Source organism: Entelurus aequoreus, linkage group LG21 (genome assembly GCF_033978785.1).
Source record: "Entelurus aequoreus isolate RoL-2023_Sb linkage group LG21, RoL_Eaeq_v1.1, whole genome shotgun sequence".
Lineage (NCBI taxonomy): Eukaryota > Metazoa > Chordata > Actinopteri > Syngnathiformes > Syngnathidae > Entelurus > Entelurus aequoreus.
This window is the reverse complement of record NC_084751.1, coordinates 24498819-24523092: the sequence shown is the minus strand read 5'-3', so window position 1 is coordinate 24523092 and position 24274 is coordinate 24498819. Positions and strand designations below refer to the sequence as shown.

Below are 24274 nucleotides of genomic sequence, written 5' to 3'. Positions count from 1 at the left end.
TATATATATATATATATATATATATATATATATATATATATATATTAGAGCTGCAACTAACGATTAATTTGATAATCGATTAATCTGTCGATTATTACTTCGATTAATTGATTAATGCTCGGATAAAAGAGACAAACTGCATGTCTATCCTCTCCCGTATTTTATTGGAAAAAAACAGCATACTGGCACCATACTTATTTTGATTATTGTTTCTCAGCTGTTTGTACATGTTGCAGTTTATAAATAAAGGTTTATTAAAAAAAATAAAATACTTTAAAAAAAAAAAAAAAAAAAATACAAAAAATTGCTTCTGCGCATGCGCATAGCATAGGTCCAACGAATCGATGACTAAATTAATCGCCAACTATTTTTATAATCGATTTTAATCGATTTAATCGATTAGTTGTTGCAGCCCTAATATATATATATATATATATATATATATATATATATATATATATATATATATATATATATATATATATATATATATATATATATATATATATATATATATATATATATATATATATATATAAAACAATAATATAATAAACCAAGGGAAATGGAGTGTGACGAATCCAAAGTGTGTGTCTGTGACACTATGTGTGGAGATTAGCTGTTGTGTGTTACCGGGAGTGTTGAGCGAGAGGCGGAAGTCACGGAGGGGAATGGCAGGCTCGAATGTCCATGAGGCAAGCAGGAAGTCGGGGGCTATAGCGGGGCGTAGGAGGTCCATGTCCAAGCAGGAGGTCGGGATCCAAGAGGCAGTCCGGGAAGCAGAGGAACAAGGAATGACGAGACACACAGCACGTCAACGCGGGAGCGGAGGTCTGTAGTTTGAACGACAAGGAGGACACGAGACAATCAATAACAAGGGGAAGAAAAACACAGAGAAAAGTGTGCATATAGCAGGGTTAGTTGGCTTACGGTACACGAACGGATGGTTACGTTCTGGCGCCGGATAGCAGGTTGAGCAGGCTTAGGAAGGCAGGACCTCTCATCAACAACAGATGCGCTGATTGCAGGTGATTGATTGCAGCTGCCGGCTGCAGCAGGACTGACACGCGCCTAGCGTGCTCCTGGAAGTGCGCTCTTGAAGGTGCTCTCATCAGAGCGCACAGATGAGTGCGTATTGGCATGCACCCGGACCGTGACAAAATCATCAATAACAACTTGGGGTATCAATCAGTATGTGTCAATGCACTAAATTAGTCCGATTTCTCAAGTAGTTTGGCGCTAAATAAGCCTTTTACAACCCATGGAAACACCTTAATCCGATAGTGTTCTGTTTTTGAAAAGTCGGACTAACACACCTGGATTATGCGATTGGAAACCAGATCACTCCAGAGGACCCCTCGTATCGCGCATGCGCCAGTCTCAACATGCGGGATACAACCTGGAAGCAGATACCATTCAATAAAAATGTAGCAACAATTGTCTTGAAGAAAAGACTGTTTATTTGCTTCACAAACTAAAAGAACAGAACATTTGGAAGTGCATCGATGGTAGAAAAAATAAACAGGGATGTATTTAATTAGGACTCCCGAACAAAATACGAATGAGATGAAATATAATGAAACAGGTGCATTAAAGGCCTACTGAAAGCCCCTACTACCGACCACGCAGTCTGATAGTTTATATATCAATGATGAAATCTTAACATTGCAACACATGCCAATACGGCCGGGTTAACTTATAAAGTGACATTTAAAACTTCCCGGGAAATATCCGGCTGAAACGTCGCGGTATGATGACGTATGCGCGTTACGAAGTCAGAGTAACGGAAGTTATGGTACCCGTAGAATCCTATACAAAAAGCTCTGTTTTCATTTCATAATTCCACAGTATTCTGGACATCTTTTGCAATTTGTTTAATGAACAATGAAGGCTGCAAAGAAGACAGTTGTAGGTGGGATCGGTGTATTAGCAGCGGACTACAGCAACACAACCAGGAGGACTTTGTTGCAGCGCTAGCCGTGCTAGCCGCGCTAGCCGCCGACCTCACCTTGACTTCCTACGTCTCCGGGCCGCCAAACGCATCGGGTGAAGTCCTTCGTCCTTCTGCCGATCGCTGGAACGCAGGTGAGCACGGGTGTTGATGAGTAGATGAGGGCTGGCTGCCGTAAGTGGAGAGCTAATGTTTTTAGCATAGCTCTGTGAGGTCCAGTTGCTAAGTTGCTAAGTTAGCTTCAATGGCGTCGTTAGCACAGCATTGTTAACCTTCGCCAGCCTGGAAAGCATTAACCGTGTATTTACATGTCCACGGTTTAATAGTATTGTTGATTTTCTATCTATCCTTCCAGTCAGGGGTTTATTTTTTTGTTTCTATATGCAGTTAAAGCACGATGCTATCACGTTAGCTCGTAGCTAAAGCATTTCGCCGATGTATTGTTGTGGAGATAAAAGGCACTGAATGTCCATTTCGCGTTCTCGACTCTCATTTTCAAGAGGATATAGTATCCGAGGTGGTTTAAAATACAAATCCGTGATCCACAAAAAAAAAGGAGAGTGTGGAATCCAATGAGCCAGCTTGTACCTAAGTTACGGTCAGAGCGAAAAAAGATACGTCCATCACTGTCTCTCAAGTCCTTCACTGTAAGGTTCCTCATCTACGAATCTTTCATCCTCGCTCAAATTAATGGGGTAATCGTCACTTTCTCGGTCCGAATCTCTCTCGCTCCATTGTAAACTATGGGGAATTGTGAGGAATACTAGCTCCTGTGACGTCACGCTACTTCCGGTACAGGCAAGGCTTTTTTTTATCAGCGAGCAAAAGTTGCGAACTTTATCGTCGATTTTCTCTACTAAATCCTTTCAGCAAAAATATGGCAATGTCGCGAAATGATGAAGTATGACACATAGAATGGATCTGCTATTCCCGTTTAAATAAAAAAAAATAATTTCAGTAGGCCTTTAAAGGCGAATATTAAAGTGTACACAAACCTCTTCACGCTGAATTTATGCAAGCCAACTGATTAACTTTCCACACAAGTGACAAGATAGTCCAAAACAATAGCAACCTTTTTGTGGATATCAGTCGGGGCACAAACTGCATTTTCCTTCGGATTTAAAACTCCCTTCATCAATCCACAGAGCCTTTTGAATAAACGTTCAAAAGTTTTGTTTCAATGACTTTCGTCCGAAAATTCCTTCGAAATAATCTCTTCAGCCTCCTGTCTTTGCATTTGACCCGATACATCCTTGGTAGTAGCGTCATGTTCGTAGCGCGATCCAAGATCCAAGTCTGCTATTTAAGATCAGCACAGCCATTACAGATGTAATATTTGTAATATGTGGCAATATTACAGCGACTTAAAACAAGTTGTAAGGATCCGCAGATGACTAGTGTGACGTCATAGGTCAACCGGAAAATGAATTGTGTTACATGAAATTGCATTGTCCCCTTTGAAATAAACTAATCTAATTCAGTTATCCCATCCATCCATCCATCCATCTTCAACCGCTCATCCGGAATCGGGTCGCGGGAACAACAGCTCCAGCAGAGACCCCCAGACTTCCCTCTCCAGAGCAACATTTGCGACTTCCTCCTGGGGAATCCCGAAGCGTTCCCAGGCCAGAGAGGAGATGTAATCCCCCCATCTGGTCCTTGGCCTGCCGCGGGGTCTCCTCCCAGTGGGACGTGCAACAAGGACCTCCCTAGGGAGACGCTTGTGAGGCATCCGCACGAGATGCCCGAACCACCTAAGCTGGCTCCTTTCCAAGCGAAGGAGCAGCGGCTCTACTCCGAGTCTCTCTCGGGTGACTGAACTTCTCACCCTATCTCTAAGGGAGATGCCAGCCACCCTTCTGAGGAAACTCATTTCGGCCGCTTGTATCCGCGATCTTATTCTTTCGGTCATTACCCACACTTCATGACCATAGGTGAGAGTAGGAATGTAGATAGCTCGGTAGACCGAGAGCTTTGCCTTCTGACTCAGCTCTCGTTTCGTCACAACAGTGCAGCAGAGAGACTGCAATACTGCCCCAGCTGCTCCGATTCTCCGGCTGATTTCCTTCTCCATCTTTCCCTCACTCGTGAACAAGACCCCGAGATAATTAAACTCCTCCACCTGGGACAGAGTCTCGTCCCCTACCCGGACTGTACAAACCATCGGTTGTACAGTCCGATAGTCCTTCTCCATGGATTCCCCGAACTGCTCCCACACCCTCTGCTTAGCCTCGTCCACAGCCACGGCCGCTGCCCTTCGGGCCCCTCGATACCTTGCAACTGCCTCCGGAGTCCCCTGGGATAACATAGGACTCCTTCTTCAGTCGGACGGCTTCCCTGACCACCACTGTCCACCAGGGTGTTCGAGGGTTACCGCCCCTTGAGGCACCTAAGACCTTCTGGCCACAGCTCGCAGCTGCAGCTTTAGCAATAGAGGCTTTGAACATTGCCCATTCCTGTTCAATGTCCCCAACCTCCACAGGGATAGCAGAGAAGTCCCGCCGGAGGTGGGAGTTGAAGTCCTTCCGGACAGAGGACTCCTCCAAACGTTCCCAGTTCACCTGCACTACACGCTTGGGTTTGCCAGGTCTGTTCAGAGGTTTCCCTCGCCATCTAACCCAACTCACCACCAGATGGTGATCAGTTGACAGTTCCGCCCCTCTCTTCACCCGAGTGTCCAAAACATACGGCCTCAGATCAGCTGATACGATTACAAAACCGATCATTGATCTTTAGCAGTTATCCCTGCTAAAATGAAATAAGCGCCCCCCCCCCCAGTGTACGAGAGGCTATGACCAATAGTCGCATCAGAGAGTGTGCATTGACACTTGGACTTCACATGTAGGTGTGAAAATACAAAAAAAAAGAACTATTTGAGAAATCAGACTAATTTAGTGCATGGAAACTTAGTGACTGCGAGTCTGCACCATACTGACGCAGAATGAGTCTAACGTCAGCCAAGGATGTTAAAATAATATATAAACGGCAGACATTTATCCATGAAAATACGGAAAAGCCGCTGATGGTGTGTTTGACGGACAAGCTACTGTAAAAGTCCACATTCCAAAGTAAATGCTGTCCAATATTGTTACAAAACCCCAGACCAGTGAAGTTGGTATGTTGTGTAAATTGTAAATAAAAACAGAATACAATGATTTGCAAATCCTTTTCAACTTATATTCAATTGAATAGACTGCAAAGACAAGGTATTTAATGTTCGATACAAGATACAAGTGTTTTGAGTTAAGAGCTCCTTCACAGAACCATTTAGGCTTGCAAGTTGAGGTACTACTGTACTTTCTTTCTCTGCAGTAGACATTTGTCAGGGGCGTTATGTTTTTGTCAGTTACACATTTTGGAAAAAAAAATAGAGGATTGATATTGACTAAACATCTTTCATGGTTTCCTTCCCTCAAGGTGGTTTTGACGTTAACATCAAAGGCTGGGGAGGCGAGGACGTCAACCTGTACAGGAAGTACTTGCACAGTGACCTGCTGGTCGTGAGAGCGCCTTCGCGAGGCCTCTTCCACCTGTGGCACGAGAAGCAATGCGCCGACGAGCTGCCGCCGGATCAATACCGCATGTGCATGCAGTCCAAGGCCCTGAACGAGGCCTCGCACGGCCAGCTCGGGATGCTGCTGTTCAAGCACGAGATGGACGCTCACCTTCGCAAGGAGAAACAAGCTCGGCTCAAGAAGACCTGAAAGGCTCCATAGAAGACATTTCCCCAAACGACCGCTTTTTGTCCACAGAAGGAATCTCAGGAGTGTAAAACGACTCAAACACAGGACCGCTTTTTCCCGAGAGGCAATAAACTACACATCAGGAGCAACATTTCGGGGCGTTTACTGCTGTACAAAGATCAGGACTGTCCTGTCTTTTTAAACCGGGTGCCTTTTCCACACAGTCTCTTCACAACCATAAGCCGGACTTGAAGATCGCTTTCATACGTGAGGAAGTACCACCACCTCGTGGGCTAAAAGTGAACAAACAATGAAGGATATCTTCTAAAGCCTTGTAAAGGTTTTTTGTTTTTTAGGGACAACTTAATACTTATGTCATTATTTCTCTATAGCAGGGGTGTCAAACTCATTTCGCATCGTGGGCCACATACGGCCTAGGGAGATGTCAAGTGGGCCGGACCATTAAAATTATACCATACTCTGCTATAAATAACCAAAATATCATGTCTTTCCTTTGTTTTGGTGTAAAGAAGCACAAGAACATTAGGAAAATATTGAAATTTAATGAACTATCCTTTTACAAAACATTTCATGAAACACCTCATATTTCCTTAGACAAATGTGCAATTTACTTTTATCATTCACAAATATGCATTGCAACTGATCCCACTGATTGTACAAAGGCACAAAACTTTAATTGGTACCGAAAAATATAGTAATGCACTTTAAGATGAAATGAGACTTTTAAAGAAAGGAATTTTTAAACCACTTACACATACGCATATAAAATCTAAATGTAATCCCTACGTACACCTTACAAACTAAGGAGAGTGATTTTAAATGTGTAATGAAGAAAGTGTTCGCCTGTCCTGTAAATCTGTAAACTTCATACATGAAACATACATACACATACAATACATACTGAAAATTTATGGAGTTGTATGAACAGTAGAATTCCATCACACAACTTTTGTTTTGAAGCTGCTGACTAACATTAAAGTGCACATTTTTTAAATCGCCACAGTAAGGATTCATCTTCACAGAGCTCGGAATACGGCTTCGATGCTAATGCTATTTCGCTAGCAATTAGGTAGCTGGCTTTTACCGCTGCTTCACTGACTTCTCGGCTCTGGATGAAAGTTGACTGCTGTTTCCTCAGACCCGCCAGCAATTCGTTAATCTTATCTCTTCTCAGTTGTCCTTGCAAGCCGTCATATTTTTCGCTGTGATGAGTCTCGTAGTGGCGTCGAATATTATATTCCTTCAATACCGAAACTTGTTGCAAACACACCAAGCACGAAGGTTTTCCGTGCATCTCTGTAAATAAATAGGACGTGGTCCATTTTTCTTTGAAAATTCTACACTCCTTATCTACTTTTCTCCGTTTGGATAACGACATTTTGGCTAATGAGGGTGTAGCGGAGAGGTAGAGACCAAGGTATTAACAACGTCGTAACAAGCAGCAGATGGCGCATTGATACCGTCTGCTGTTTTCAGTCTGTCTCAGTGATGCGGCTTGTCTTCTACTCTGATGGAAAGAGTGCGCCCCTTAGCGGATAATCCATGAATTGCAGCGAATTTAAAATATTAATTCCATGTCTTTTATGCATTTTTTCCACTTTCAAATTATCCTGCGGGCCTGATCGAACCTCCTTGGGGGCCGGTTCCGGCCCGCGGGCCGTATGTTTGACACCCCTGCTCTATAGCATCCTGTAAAATAATTACACTACACGCTTTTCTTATTCTTAAACAGAATTTTAAATAGAGAAATGTGGAGATTGTTACAATGACATAACCACCTTTTTTCAAATACTTTAGTTATTTAAGTTTGTTTGTCACTGAATTGTGGATCAATAAAACAGCATTGACGTTGACTTAAAGGGATAATTCAGGTATTTCATGTCTATTAGGGAAAAAATTATGACAATTTGACAAAAAAATTATTATATTTCTCACTTACTGATATTGAATTTGTTTTTAAAACAATGACCATGTTTAAAAATACCTGAATTATCTTTCCCATGGTCAGAATGTACCTTTTGATATTATATTTTTAGTGTTATTCCAAACAATTGTGACATTTTTTTAATATACAGTATTTACAATACATCAGGATCCCCCGGGAGGAGCTGGACAAAGTGGTTGGGGAGAGGGATGTCTGGGCTTCCCTGCTTAGGCTGCTGCCCCCGCGACCCGACCTCGGATAAGCGGAAGAACATGGATGGATGGATAGTATTTCTGAGTCATATATTACACTTTTATGGATTTAAGGTTTAACCTGACTGCCAGGTTTTTCCACTGAAGTTTTTTTTTAATTATGTTCACAATATTGGAATTGTGAAACTGCAAATACAGCATGTGATATTTTGGCGAGCAAAAAATAATTGTCTGTTATTACCTTTTTTTTTTTTTTTAAACATACATTAATTTCTTTATGCACTTGTACTTTACTTGTTTCCACCCATCAGTCACTGAAAAGATGCTGAACATTTAGGGGTATTGTTTGTATGTTTGTTTAATATGGCAATAGATAAATGGCTTGGTCTTGAAATTTGCACACATGGTGCTTGACCAAAGATGTAAAAGATTTGAAATGACATTTTTTCACTCAATCTATACAACTTTAATAAAATATGTACTGTTCAGGTATCTGTTTGTGTGCTTTTATCAACACTGTGTTGGATCAACATACTTTATATCCTTAAGCACATTGGCATTTTAATAAAGTTCATATTTTATGAGGGGAAAAAGTCATTTTTCAACAAAAAAGTCACAATTTTACAAGGAAACACTATTAATACAAACATGAGTCATCATTGCTGTTTTACACTTTTGTGTTCAGTGTTTCTTCCTGTCCAGCGGTTCTATTTTGGTTCCTCTTCCTGTTTTTGGTCTGATTTTTTTTTGTGATTTTACTACTGCTTCTTAACACTGTTTTCCTCACCTGTCCCTGATTTCCAACCAGGAGGATAATCTGCCAGTGTCTAATGTTTGTGTTGTGCTTTCTTGAGTTTTTTTTTCCTTAACTTGTTTTTGTCACATGTTTATTTCCCCATGAATTAGCCACTGATGCTTCCTCATTTTTTGTACCTAATAAAAGGACATTCTACTTCCAGGTCGCCTGCCTTCTCTGTATCCTGGGATCCTGCCAACTGCAAAGATTTGCAACTATAAAAAAAATGCTACAATAAAGTTGTAATAAAACGGCAAAAAAACATAATATTAGGAAGGTGTGGCGTTTTATGAGAACAAAGTCTGTATTTTTTTTTTTAAACCTTATAAGAGGAATAATGATATGAAAAAGGCTCAAATTGGAAGTCAATAAAGTCTCAATAGTATGGGCAATAATACAATAAATGTTTTGTTTAACAACAAAAGTCTTGATATTAGGAGTAGAGGGCAGTGATGCCTTTTTTATGACAATACAGTTTTAATTGGACTAGAAACAAGTACAAAACTATATGTTAGGAGAGTAAGAAAATTCAATTGCCCAGTTGATCCATTCTCTTTGTGATTGTAATGCAACTTCCTAAACGCTAGGTAGCGTCAAACAACAGCTGAGACATAATTTTGAAGGTGAATGAACGTCTCCCAATGAGTTTCATTTACTATAGTTTCCTTTTTGGTCTGCGTGTTCTTTTATTCATTTTCTGAACTGAAAAGTTCACACGCCTATTTAGATGCGCAGTAAAGGGTCTGCAATGTCAGCATATAGACCCACGCCAGGGGTCTACAAATGTTTTCCACTGATATATTGCTTTGTATCCTATGTGTTCTGAGTTAAATTCTAATATATCTTCCACTGCTAACCTAATATTCTCTTTCGCTAACTGACTTTCCAGTATTTCCCTTTCTCTATTGTATTTCCTACAATGTATTAAAACAGGTCCTACGCTTTCTATCTGATGGCAAGAATCACACAGTCCTGTAGTATGTTTCCCTATCAATTTCAATTAACTATTTAGATATGTATGTCTTAATCTCATCCTAGTAATAATGTCTTCTTCCTTCCTATTTCTATTGCCTCCTCTCATTACACCTACTCTCCTCTGGGCTTTGTAATACTCTCTACCTTTTGTTTCCTTATTCCAATTATCCTAGCTGCCACCACAAAGAAGGATAGCGGACGCACAACTTAAAATAGTCTTGATTGCGAAAACAAAGCAGGTCATGCAATAGCACTCAAAGGAAGGCGTGAAGCTGCTACAGGAGAACACCAACAAAACAGGAAAAGTCACCAAAATAACAGCGCAAGACAGAAACTAACGCACTACACACAGGAAACAACAACAAACTCCAAATAAGGCATGACAACCTGGTGGACTTTCATTTTTTAACCTTTTCTGCTGGTGTTTTTTTTTATGGAAAAAAATGTGCCTTGTCTCAAAAATGGTTGAAAAACACTGGCCCATTTCAGTAAACGGTTACGTGTGTGAAACTCACCAATTTCCCACCTTTCTGCCGGTTCTTGAACGCGACTCGAGGCCCGCCTTCGGGTCGCTTTCGGCTGTGTTCGTAAACAAGAGCTCGTTATCCACGCTACCCCAGGCGGGCTACCAGGGGCAGGTGTCCTTCTCGTTAATGTCAGACGTGTTGGTCGACAGTTTAGCTTCTAATGTATTTAAAAACTTGTTTTTAGGGGGGGGGGGTCATCATGAGAGTGAGTAAGGTGTGTAAAGAACACCAACGCAACGGTCGTTCACCAGCCGCCTCTCCTAGCTTAAACCGACCGCTGTTCGCTTCTAATTGAGGACGTTTTTAATGTGTAGTTTTTCTTCAATTGTTTTACACACAAGCCGTCCGTTTGTTGCCCCCATCTGACACTTGAGTCGGAAGCGCCGCGACGAGGAGGAGCATCCCACTGGTGTTTATTACACGCCGTGGACGAAGCCAAGTGGAGACGAGACAAGAGTGGGACAGGAGACAACATGTTCGAGACAAGAGGAATCCCCTTCGTGGTGCTCGACGTCGTATGCCTGGTGCTTGGTACGTGTACGCGCACGCTCCCGGTGGCCTCAACCGGCGTCGGTTGTTTGTGGAAGTTAAGCGGATTTGTGTCGCCATATAATCGGAAATATAATGGTCACTGGGAGATTTATGATTGAACTGTAACCTATCCAAGTGCCACTAAAAGTTACTTGGATAACAACATATGAAAGCGGTGGTGTTGTGCTGTTTCAAGTCCGTCATAATCTTTGTTCTGGTTTGCATTGTATGCAAATGTGTCGAGTCACTAATAATGCTAGCCAGTGCTCACCTAACACCGATTAGCCCCTCTTAGCATCATTGTTGAGTTTGAGTTTATTTCGAACATGCATGCATACAACATCACAATTTCCAGTTTCTCTATTGCAGTGTTTTTCAACCTTTTCTGAGCCAAGGCACATTTTTTTCATTGAACACCGCGAGCAGAAAACATTAAAAAAATGAAACTCAGCAGCCGATATTGACAATAAAAAGTCGTTCTCGCAATTGTTGGATATTAAATCAAACCATAACCACCCATAACCTGACTCTCGCCAGATCCTTGTAGTTCGCTGAGCTCCACACAAGGATCTGGGACTTCTCAATAGGAGATGTATTTCAGAAGGCGGGGCCTTGTAAAAAAAAATCATTGTATGTGATTGGATAAAGCACTTGTCCGTTATCTTGAATGATGTGCCACTTCAACCACTCACGTCGAAATCAACCCGTGACGCTGATGAGAGCGATCCTGGGAAATCCAAAACAGAACAGCCGTTAATTTGACCCAACACGGGGAACCTTACATGGCCCGGACACGGAAAGGATTGGCAGATTGTTGTTAGGGATGTCCGATAATGGCTTTTTTGCCGATATCCAATATTCCGATATTGTCCAACTCTTAATTACCGATACCGATATATACAGTCATGGAATTAACAGATTATTATGCCTAATTTGGACAACTAGGTAAGGGGAAGATAAGGTCCTTTTAAATAAAATAAAATAAGATAAATAAATTAAAAACATTTTCTTGAATAAAAAAGAAAGTGAAACAATATAAAAACAGTTACATAGTAACTAATAATTAATGAAAATGAGTCAAATTAACTGTTAAAGGTTAGTACTATTAGTGGACCAGCAGCACGCACAATCATGTGTGCTTATGGACTGTATCCCTCGCAGACTGTATTGATATATATTGATATATAATGTAGGAACCAGAATATTAATAACAGAAGGAAACAACCCTTTTGTGTGAATGAGTGTAAATGGGGGAGGTTTTTTTTTTGGGTTGGTGCACTAATTGTAAGTGTATCTTGTGTTTTTTATGTTGATTTACGGTAATTAAAAAAAACAAAAACAAAAAAAACGATACCGATAATAAAAAAAAACGATACCGATAATTTCCGATATTACATTTTAAAGCATTTATCGGCCGATAATATCGGTAGGCCGATATTATCGGACATCTCTAATTGTTGTTTCTGATTAACGACAGAGCGAAAAGTTAGAGAACTTTTACTGAAACAACGCAGCAATGTCAGTAGACGATCAATGACGTTTGTGCAAAGAAAATATGCAGAATCAATGTCAGTACCATTGTTGTTTGAATCAAACAGTCGCTTCGGCGCTACGTCACATCTATGAAATCCCGCCCGGCGATCCTGATTGGTTCATTATTTTTTGCTATCTTCAAGGAGTTTGCAATGCCCTCGAGCCCAGATCCTCGTGTGGAGCTCAGCGAACTACGAGGATCTGGCGAGAGTCAGGTTAAAGGCCTACTGAAACCCACTACTGCCGACCACGTAGTCTGATAGTTTTTATATCAATGATAAAATCTTAACATTGCAACACATGCCAATACGGCCGGGTTAACTTATAAAGTGCAATTTTAAATGTTCCGCTAAACTTCCGGTTGAAAATGTCTATGTATGATGACGTATGCGTGTGACGTCAATCGTAGAAACAGAATTATTCGGATCCCATTGAATCCAATACAAAAAGCTCTGTTTTCATCTAAAAATTCCACAGTATTCTGGACATCTGTGTTGGTGAATCTTTTGCAATTTGTTTAATGAACAATGAAGACTGCAAAGAAGAAAGTTGTAGGTGGGATTGGTGTATTAGCGGCAGACTACAGCAACACAACCAGGAGGACTTTTAGATGGATATCAGACGCGCTAGCCGCCGACCTCACCTTGACTTCCTCCGTCTGCGGGCCGCCGACCGCATCTATGATCGGGTGAAGTCTTTCGTCGCTCCGTCGATCGCTGGAACGCAGGTGAGCACGGGTGTTGATGAGCAGATGAGGGCTGGCGTAGGTGGATAGCTAATGTTTTTAGCATAGCTCTGTGAGGTCCCGTTGCTAAAATAGCTTCAATGGCGTCGTTAGCAACAGCATTGTTAAGCTTCGCCAGCCTGGAAAGCATTGACCGTGTAGTTACATGTCCATGGTTTAATAGTATTGTTGATTTTCTGTCTATCCTTCCAGTCAGGGGTTTATTTCTTTTGTTTCTATCTGCATTTAAGTACGATGCTATCACGTTAGCTCCGTAGCTAAAGAGCTTCGCCGATGTATTGTCGTGGAGATAAAAGTCACTGTGAATGTCCATTTCGCGTTCTCGACTCTCATTTTCAAGAGGATATAGTATCCGAGGTGGTTTAAAATACAAATCCGTGATCCACAATAGAAAAAGGAGAAAGTGTGGAATCCAATGAACCCTTGTACCTAAGTTACGGTCAGAGCGAAAAAAGATACGTCCTGCACTGCACTCTAGTCCTTCACTCTGACGTTCCTCATCCACGAATCTTTCATCCTCGCTCGAATTAATGGGGTAATCGTCGCTTTCTCGGTCCGAATCGCTCTCGCTGCATTGTAAACAATGGGGAAATGTGAGGAGCCTTTCAACCTGCGACGTCACGCTGCTTCCGGTACAGGCAAGGCTTTTTTTATCAGCGACCAAAAGTTGCGAACTTTATCGTCGATGTTCTCTACCAGTGGCGTGCCGTCAATAGAGGCAGGGGAGGCACGGCCTCACCTGCCATCATGGAAAGAAAGAAAAAAGTAAAAAGAAAAAAAAAAAAATTAAATTGTTATATGTATCCAGTGATTATACTAAAGTTATTTTCCATTTAACTTCACCAGTTTTAGATTATTTTTATTTTTATTTTCACATTTGCCGTTCAAATACTGAGAAGAGACGGTGCGGTGATCAGCAGCCAGTTGAGGCATGTCACTGCGTTTTGCCTCAACATGGATTGTGCGCAATGACTCGGCTAACTGCTGGCCTGCTGTGCAGTGAGACCGTATTGCTATATGAATTATATTATACATTTCCATAGTTTAATTAGTTGAGGTATATAATGTACAGTGTATTTTGTCAACAACTGTATGTGTGTAACGTATTTTTAGTGCTGAGCATTCATAAAACTCTGCTGCGAAGACACACTGGGTGAGGCTCGTCTCATAACCCCGCCTCCTGGTGCCAAGCACCTCCGCCGCAGAATGCACCGCCCGACGGGAGCGCCGCAGCCACACCAACCAAAGCCCACACCCAAACCCTCCACGTGCAAGACCGAATCCACCCAAAAAAAGTCACTTAACAAGAAGCCAAAAAGTGCAAAAACAACAATGCTCGCGCTGCAGGAGCCGCGAACGACCGCAGGGACACAACATTAGGTACACCTGCACTGCAGGTTCATATGTTTGTAAATCTGACTGTGATGATGCAGTCATGCCTCACCAGACATTAACCTCACCGCACGCCACTGTTCTCTACTAAATCCTTTCAGCAAAATTATGGCAATATCGCGAAATGATCAAGTATGACACAGAATGGACCTGCTATCCCCCGTTTAAATAAAAAAAATTCATTTCAGTAGGCCTTTAAACCACCCATGCATCACGATGACTCAAAGTAGGTGTACTGTCACGACCTGTCACATCACGCCGTGACTTCTTTTGAGTTTTTTTGGTGTTTTCCTGTGTGTAGTGTTTTAGTTCTTGTCTGGCGCTCCTAGTTTGGTGTTGATTGTCATGTACAAATGTACTTTGTGGACGCCGTTTGCTCCACACGCTGTAAGTCTTTGCTGTTGTCCAGCATTCTGTTTTGGTTTACTTTGCAGACAGTTCTCAGTTTTAGTTTCGTTTTGTATAGTCATCCTTAAACTTCAATGCCTTTTCTTAGCGGCAAACGTCTTTTGTTTTTTTTTGGTTTAAGCATTTCTACCTACAAGCTGCCTCCCGCATATTGTGATCACGACAAACCGTGTTCCCGACGTCTACAAAGCAATTAGCTACCTGCTGCCACTTACTGATATACAGACCTCTAGACTGTACAGACACTCAACAACGGAACATTATTTGCAGATTATAATTACTGGTTTGCATAAAATATTTTTAACCCAATTAGGTGAAATTACATAATGTCCCACGGCACACCAAACAATATCTCACGGTACACTGGTGTGCCGCGGCACAGTGGTTGAAAAACACTGCTCTATTCAACATGTTCGAAAAGGAGTAGGAAGAAGCAGAGTTTATTTAATCCTACCCCTTTTCCTTTACATAGCAGTTGCTAAAACTTTTGTTCACTTCCTGTTCTCAATTTATTCACAATATACTCCATAAGTAATAACAATAAAAATAAATAATAATTGGTGAAGTAAGTTATATTTCATATGGTGAGATGAGTAAGATTATCTTGAAAATGAATGGATGGATGAGATATATTTCAGAATGTTTATCATGGTTCTTCTTCTTTGTACTTTGTAAACACTTTAAGTTTGAAGAGTTTCTTGAAGTGGATTATATTAATATAATCAAGTAATCGGATAAAACACACTTTATAGCCTCAATGCGTATTTTAGGGAAAGTAGTTTAAATAAACAACAATGTTCCTGTTTGTCATTACTGTCATTATTTTTTTTTCTTCTATAAATGCAAATCATTAACATAGAAATTTAACTTTTAACTTTAATTAAAAAAGAAAAACCCTGTGCTGTTTGCCACCACACAGATTACAACCCGGCCCTATGGAAACTATGTGTGCGTTTTTTTCAAGTTCCGGATTTTATCCATTTTAATTAGTTGCACTCCATTGAAAGACTAATCAAAGCAACAGAATATAAATCAAATCTTTTTTCTAATAAATTAAAATTGATTATTCATTGCATCTCCATTGCAATTATAAAGAAAAAGTTGTAATAATAGAATAAAATTGTAATATTACCAAAAAACAAAGTAATGATATGAGAGGGGGAAGTCCCAACATTACGAAGATGATCAGCGTGATATTATATATGCTATAATACTGGTAAAATATTATGTCAACAATGAGGACGAAGTCGTAGTTGTTAGAAGAAAAAAGTTGAAATTTTTTAGGAACAAAGTTGTAATTTTGCTTTAAAGAGTGTGATTATTATAAGGAAGAAAGACACAAAATGAGGAGAATTAATCAAATTATTACGAGAATACAGTGGAGCATTACCTGAAAGGTTTTTTTTGTTTTTGAATTTTAATTCTGCGTGAAAAAAGTTATATTAAATTATTAGTAATGTTAATACTTAGGGCTGCAACACATAATTGATTAAATTGATTAGAAAAAATATTTGATTTATATTCCGTTGCTTCAATTAATCCTAATACAAAATTATCAAATCTGGAACGCAGTGCCCAGAACTTTAAATATGCCAACATAGGAGCGCACATAAGAAGTGTGGCGGAATATTTTAAATTATTCTATCTTTTTTATTGTATTATTTTATTTATTGTTATTTTTTTTAAATGAGTGAACACATGTTAAAAGTGCAAATTTTCATTGTTGAGATGTGCGTTTGAGAAAAAAAAGGGGGAAGATTATAGTAAGCCGAAAAATAAAGTATATTTTTTATCCGATCACTCGCAACTAATCAATAGATTATTCGATTACTAAAATAATCGATAGCTGCAGCCTATGAGCTTATGAGGGGGAAAAGCATACGATTAGGAAAAGAATAAAGCCGCAATATTATTAGAATACGGTGTTTATTTAATTATTTCAACAGTTGTATTTATTTGAGAAAAAAGTAGCAGTTTTACAAAAAAGTATAAAATCATCATTTTGCAAAAAAAAAAAATATTTGAAGGAGAATAAAGTCGTAATATGAGAGATAATAGTTAAATTATGTCAACAAAGTTGTATTTTCAAAAAGGTTGTGATTTTAAGTCAAGTATAAACATTAGAAGAAAAGGTGAAGTCACAATATTACCAGAAAAATGTTGTTGTTATGACTAGCATAAAAGGTGAAGAGGAAAAAACAACAGAATGTTACGAGCTAAACTAAATTGTACTTGAAACGTTTTAATTTGTAAGTTTATGACAACAAGGTTTTAATATTAAAAGAAAAACAAGTACATTTAAAAGAAAAAATCATAAGTTACACAAAAAAAAGTCACTGTGGTATGAAAATAAAGTTGTCATTTTGTAAGCAGAAGTTTGTCATTTTTAAAGTGAACTCTTACAAGAAAACAGTCATACAAATCCCCAAACCAGTGAAGTTGGCACGTTGTGTAATTCGTAAATAAAAACAGAATACAATGATTTGCAAATCCTTTTCAGCTTATATTTAATTGAATAGACTGCAAAGACAAGATATTTAATGTTCGAACTGAGAAATCTAAATTTTTTTGCAAATAATCCATAACTTAGAATTTAATGGCAGCAACACATTGCAAAAAGTTGGCACAGGGGCATTTTTACCACTGTGTTACACCACATTTCCTTTTAACAAACTTCAGTAAACGTTTGGGAACTGAGGAGACCAATTTTTGAAGCTTTTCAGGTGGAATTATTTCTCATTCTTGCTTGATGTACAGCTTTAAGTTGTTCAACAGTCCGGGGTCTCCGTTGTCGTATTTTACGCTTCATAATGCGCCACACATTTTCAATGGAAGACAGGTCTGGACTACAGGCAGGCCAGTCTAGTACTCGTACTCTTGTAACGCTGTTGTAACATGTGCAGAATGTAGCTTGGCTTTGTCTTGCTGAAATAATGAGAAAGCCGTTACTTGGATGGCAACATATGTTGCTCGGATGGCAACATGTGATATTACGGACCGCAGATGGTGAAATCCCTAAATTCCTTGCAATAGCTCGTTGAGAAATGTTGTTCTTAAACTGTTTGACAATTTGCTCACGCATTTGTTCACAAAGTGGTGACCCTCGCCCCATCCTTGTTTGTGAATAACTGAGCATTTCATGGAAGCTGCTTTTATACCCAATCATGGCACCCACCTGTTCCCAATTAGCCTGTTCACCTGTGGGATGTCACAAATAAGTGTTTGATGAGCATTCCTCAACTTTCTCAGTCTTTTTTGCCACTTGTGCCAGCTTTTTTGAAACATGTTGCAGGCATCAAATTCCAAATGAGAGAATTTTTGCAAAAAATAACAAAGTTTACAAGTTTGAATGTTAAGTATTTTGTCTTTGCAGTCTATTCAATTGAATATAGTTTGAAAAGGATTTGCAAATCATTGTATTCTGTTTTTATTTACGATTTAAACAACGTGCCAACTTCACTGGTTTTGTGTTTTGTACATCAGGGTGAGAATGACTAGTAGAAAAATAATAAATGTGTTATAATATGAAGACTACTACAGTTATTATGATTTTGCATCTTTTTGTAATAACAAGTACACATATGTTCCTGTAGTACAGTAGTACTACTATTTCTTCTCACAAAATGACTACTTTTCTCTCCTCAGATTCTTTCTTTTCAATCCGGGATTAACATCTTAACTTGTTTGTACTTCAGTCTCAGTTTGGTGTCGAAAGAAAGATTACTTTTGTGCAAAAATCACAACAATATGCGGATAACACTTTGTTTAACATTGCCAAATGTTATGCCTTTCTTTGGCTGTATGTTGTTGTCTTCATTCATTCATTTAACAATGTGGTTATTTTTATTGTGGCAGTACTTGCAGGGGTGTATCTTCCTGATAACTCTTTTATACAACTTTCATTAATGAATGTATGGCCATGTATTGATTATTCACAATTGCTGTGTCATGATACACCTATTACTCTGATGAAGGTCTCAAAACAGCATCAAGGTCGAGCAAAATCACATATAAATTTAAAATCAGATTATGGTGTCTGTTTGCTGGATTGTGATTGATTGGCTGGACGGTGACTCATGCAGCCTTCGTATGTTGCTAAATTTACCACAACACTACGCATTGATTACTTAAGGCGTCATCGTACATTGCAACAGAGAAGGTTTATGTCTTTTTTGTTTGGGTGACTCATGACACAAACTCTCTCCTGCTCTCCACAATTGAATTACCACCAAACATCTGCTGCAGTCTTGTCTCTCCACACACACGCATGCACACACACACACACACACATTGTCACACTGCATGTAAACAAATGAAGAACCAAAGCATTATGTGAACAGTTCCTGCTCCTGCATAAGGTGAAATGTAGTGATGCTACATTTGAAAAGTGGTGTGGTTCTTTTCTTGGCTGCCTCTGTTTCTCTCTTTAACATTTCGGCATTTCAGCTGCTGCAGCCAGTCAAGCACCAACAGCTGAGACGACCTCACACGACCGCCTGAGTGCTCTCTGACAATGTGTCACACGCTTCTGTTTTATGGTTTTTTTACGGGTTTCACCACCGCAGGACACCTCAAATTGGCCAAACAAGCCGAGGAATCACAGTCACGTTACACTCGGCCTAAGGACGATCCACACCTCCTTGCATAAAGGGCTTTCCTTGTTGTAGTTTATCTATGGGGAGTGCTGAGTTTGCACAAATACTAACTTTTAAAGGGGTTCTATTGTTCAAAACCAACTCAACCTGTTGGTACTGCTCAGTGGCCTAGTGGTTAGAGTGTCCGCCCTGAGATTGCTAGGTCGTGAGTTCAAACCCCGGCCGAGTCAAAGACTATAAAAATGTGACCCATTACCTCCCTGCTTGGCACTCAGCATCAAGGGTTGGAATTAGGGGTTAAATCACCAAAAATTGTTCCTGGGCGCGACCACTGCTGCTTGAGGGTGATGGGTCAAATGTAGAGGATAATCTCACCACACCTAGTGTGTGTGTGACTATCATTGGTACTTTTTTTTTTACTTGTTTTGTGTATTTGGGATTTGCATAAGCTCTGAATATTTGAAATCAAATCATGAAGGTATGGCGGGGATTTTTAAAAAACGAGCCATTTGGAATTTGAGACAATTGTGACGTTGCCATTAGTACGTCAGCAAATTTCTCCATATGCGATAGAGGTTACCCGCAGAGCTTTGCGCTTGTCCTCCATTTTTATTCAGTTGTAGTCCATAAGTTCCTTCTTTTTCTCTATCCCTTTGTTGTGGTGCAGACTGGCTCGTACATGCATGCAAAAATCCTCCGCTTTAGCGTATAGTTCTAACTTATATCTGTCAGTAGACTTGATATGGAAGCGCTAAAAATGACAACATGGCTGATGGGGAGAAAACGCAGTCAAAGTGGAGGCACGTAAATAAGACCGCCCACAAACGGTCAAAAAGTAGCTTGAAGATTGTCTGTAAACCAAGATCAATGCAAGATTTTGACCAAATAACCAGATGTAGAAAACAATCCCAATCTTTAATGTGACTAGCAGACACTGGTAAATCCAGAAATATTGCTTTTTAAAAAATGACGGCCACACTTTGATGTTTCTAAGCACATTTGTCAAAAATCTTTGTTTCCACTTGAGGAAATTAACTATAAAAGTATGCTTCCAGGTGATACACTACAGGTACACCTCATTTGATATTTTCTAAATTTTGAATGTATTAAATGTAATCATGGCTTGGCTTGTAATCCACAGATATTCAGAAGTTATTCATGTTCTTACCGAATTGTAAAAATAGCTAGCAATGTAAAATTATGTCTTTCCAAAATGCTAATTAAAGCATCACAATTATCTTTTACACTAAAATCTACAAGATTCATAGTTCGAGGTATAGCCATCCCATTTGGAGTCGGATAATAGAACACCGGTGAAAAAATTAGGACACCTTGTGTATTTGTGTAAAGGGGTGTTTAGACATCATGGCAGTTCTCACTTAAGCTTGTTCCAACGATGGCGGAAAGCCTTTCTCAACGTGTTTTGAACTCAGCCCCAACGCACGGTAGTAAGGCGGCGGAGTACTCCATCCTCAACTCCGCATCAACCGTAGTGCTACCATTGAAGACCGTGATGCCTCCATGTTTAACTCCACTGCCTCCGTGTAATTACCGTGTTCACATCGTGAAGGTCTGGGAGGAAAATGTGACTGGTGTACAATGTCAGTGTTAATATGATACTATCACGGTACTTGTGGTGCAAACACGGAGGCTGTTATTTCTTACAAAGGCTGCCACAAAATATTTAACATGTAAAACATTTTTGTCAGTTCTCCAAGTTCATGGCGGATTAGTGACTGATGACCAGGGTTTGTGTACGGTGTCAACACGGCCTTTGGCGAATTGTTGAACCGCATTTAAATGTGTAAACGCCCTTTAAGCTAACTTTTCTAATCTCCTCTGAACCGTTGCACACAAGTAATTCTCAAAACATGCTTCTAATATGTGTTGCCTGTGCTATACAACACAGCACATGGTGGCCTTTTTTAACCCCAAAGTTGGATCCCCAAAGTCAGATTGAATTGAAATTTCTCACACAGCTCAATGCGTTCTACAAATTACTCACTATATTGTCAAAATGCTCCTGTCTCGACTCACAAAGGGAGGATTGGTATGTGAGATCTACTTGCCAATATAATACGTGGTTTCATTGATTGTTTATGTTTATCTACACACTTTTAACGGTATATGCAGATAAACACGGACAATCTCATTCGGGTAACAAGTAGCTAAAACATGGACTTACGAGGTTATTTAGAGTAACATAGGAATGTTTTTATTGTAATCAATGGACATTTCATCTACAATGTGCTGACAAATCATAGTTTGAATTTAGCTATTGTTTGTCATTTTCTTTCCTTTTGACCCTCTTGCCTCCTCGATCTCATCCACAGGGGGCTTGCCTCTGGCGGCCTTCAACCTGGGTAAGATCCGTCCCTACCAGAGGGGCTTTTTCTGTAAAGACGACAGCATCAAGTACCCTTTCCACCATGGCACAATCTCCTCCACTGTGCTCTACACTGTGGGCTTCGCGCTGCCCATTAGCTCCGTAAGTAGTAGGAGTACCCCAAGGCAGGTGCAACGGTCCCCTGAACCTGTGTCGTGTTGATCGCGGACTAGTGCATGTGTGTTACCACTTTGCTTGGAATGTGTGTTCTGGATCTGGGCGTGTGATGTGCGCAAACATTTGCCTTTAAAAAGGCTGTATTTACGTTCATGTGCAATAAGTCAAATATACAGAAAATTGCACACATTTGCAATAAGAATTTAAAATCTTACTAAACGCTCTCGTGAGACGCCGCAAGTTTTTGGCTTTTTTAGTGATGCTATTACCAAAGTGTGCCAGTGATGACCCAGAGTAAAAACTGTGGCTCTAACCATAGTATTAGAAATTGAAGTTTTTGCAGGGTACATGTAGCGTAGCGTAGCGTAACGTAGTGAAATCAATGAAAACATAAGGAGACCAATAGAAAATAAGTGCTATCTGCATGATGGATATTAGCATAACACCACCAGATCCACATCACAAGCAGCAGGTGTAAATTAACAAATTCAGTATCAGTTGTAATTCTTATCTCCATGGCGATCCATGGCGAGGATGTCCACTTAATAACAATGTAACTGGATTGTTGCTTTGTCACAGTTCTTTCAAATTACTTTTGTGTTAATCTGCTGTTTGAGTCACTGCTGTTGATCTTCTAAACAGATGAACAGTCGGTGGGCGTCGAGTGGCGTTGCTCCGCTCCTCGAAATAGCCAAGAATGTTCTTTTGGAAGGGCGTCTGTTTTTGCATCTGCCCCGCTGTCAGTTATATCGCTTTTATTTTTACGTTTATCTAATGTCTCATGCGGTGCCAAGATGATCCCCGACCTGTTCAAACCTTTGTCTTTGTGTATTTGAAATGTTCTCTTAACATTTAACCGACCTCACAGAGGAAGGCGGCAGGGCTGATGGCGGGTTTTAGGAAATGGGAGGATTCCGCCTCACTTCCGAGACACTACTGAACTAAAACCTGCCTGCCTTAATGTGCCACATCTGTCTATTAACATTCATTCTCGTAACGACACCCTAATCACTAACATCAACTACTTCCTGAGGCTTCAGGAGGACGGCGACCCACCACCGCCTCCTGGAGGATGCAACCAACACAGTGTTGCATCATGGGTAGGGGGGCATCAGAGGCACTGCTGACCTGACTTGATAACCAGTAACTGTTTTTTTTTCTCTCCCCTTTTCTCATTGCTTCTGCTAGCTGGACTCCCATTCGTAATACTCACTGCGCAACACAAACCTTTCCGCCGAGGCTTTTTCTGTAATGATGATTCTATCAAGTACCCGCTTAAAGAGGACACCATTTCCTATCAGTTGTTAGGAGGTGTCATGATTCCTCTCACAGTGCTCACTGTAAGTGCATCCCTCTTTTTAGTTTCTTGCTGTTATCACCTGATTTTTTTATTTAATTGTTTTGCCTGTGAGCCTTTTTGTACGTTTCTTTTTTCCCCATCTTTGGCTGTTCCTTTAATGCCCTTAAGCATCACTGCCTTTTTAACTGTACATTTGCTAACGGCACGTTAAAACCATTAAACATGAATTCAGGGACAAATGTCGTCATCGTGTTACGATACAGCGAACACGGAGTAGGTCGTAACTTGGGATGGGCATGATTTATCCATCTAATGCTAACAAATGCTGTGTGAAATGTTATCAAGTGGATTTATTATCGGAGGACAAAGTCAGTTCAGGTGTTTGCTGCCTACACGGATTAAGTAATTGTGCAGTAGTCCCACTTTTATCGCGGTTAATTGATTTCCACGAGGTCAAATTAATTTTTATAAATCAAATATTTTTCATAGTTAGAGGATAAAAAAACTTTTAATGACATTCTAAATAAGTTACCTTGAAAAGTAATAAAGCCCTCTAAACATGAAGTGACACCCATATAGAAGGGGTGCTCAGAAAATTGATTGACATCCAAATTGCGATTCTAATTCACCCCGATTCTAAATTGATTTAGAATTTGCAAAAGTTGTTTTAAAAATGTTTTTTTCTTTTTTTAGTATTTTTTTTTTTCATAAGAATACATTTTAAAAAAAACAATTTTTTAGGCCATCTTAATGCAACCGAAAGGAGCTTTTCTAAACTGTAGCCTGTTTTGAAAAAGTTCAATTATAATTATTATACCAAATAATAGATTGCGAGAATGGGTTTGAATCAAAAATTGTGTTGATAAGAAAATCGATTCGGAATCGAATTGTCACCCCAGGAATCGAATCGTTAATTGCCCAATATTTACACCCTGTCTTTAGTCATCTTTACACTTATTTCACCCAATATAGTAAATCTAGTATACCAGTACTTACCGGTAGGCCGGTAAATAGCGTCACCCGGCCACTACAATGCGGCCAAGACGTGGAAATACTTTGTCACAGAACAGGGCTTTCATGTGCTGAAACCACAGTCGTACGCTTTTATGTACAAAGTTGGTCAAATTGACAGTCGTAGCTACTATTAACTGTGATGTTAGCATTCCGTGTTAGCTTTG

The 24274-nt window shown here is 39.9% G+C and overlaps 2 protein-coding genes and 1 long non-coding RNA gene across 6 annotated transcripts in view; 2 read left to right on the top strand and 1 right to left on the bottom strand.

The window, feature by feature from the left end:
• csgalnact1a (chondroitin sulfate N-acetylgalactosaminyltransferase 1a) overlaps positions 1-8759 on the top strand; it is a 93383-nt gene extending 84624 nt beyond the window's left edge. For all 3 annotated transcript variants that reach the window (XM_062031238.1, XM_062031237.1, XM_062031236.1), the window contains one exon: positions 5369-8759. In XM_062031238.1, coding sequence (XP_061887222.1) covers positions 5369-5655 — 287 coding nt within the window. In that variant the 3' untranslated portion in view covers positions 5656-8759. The remainder of the gene's footprint in view (positions 1-5368) is intronic.
• LOC133638540 (uncharacterized) lies at positions 569-24111 on the bottom strand. The gene is made up of 3 exons (XR_009823643.1): positions 24093-24111; positions 931-1399; positions 569-833 (listed from the first exon to the last, which is right to left on the bottom strand). It is a non-coding gene; the product is annotated as an uncharacterized LOC133638540 (long non-coding RNA).
• Positions 10111-24274, top strand: part of plpp1a (phospholipid phosphatase 1a) — a 29215-nt gene continuing 15051 nt past the window's right edge. The window contains exons 1-2 of one of the 2 annotated variants that reach the window (XM_062031248.1): positions 10111-10620; positions 22985-23136. In XM_062031248.1, the coding sequence (XP_061887232.1) occupies positions 10563-10620; positions 22985-23136 (210 nt within the window). In that variant the 5' untranslated portion in view covers positions 10111-10562. Of the gene's footprint in view, positions 10621-21626; positions 21782-22984; positions 23137-24274 lie in introns of both variants that reach the window. The other variant, XM_062031247.1, reaches the window with a different exon arrangement.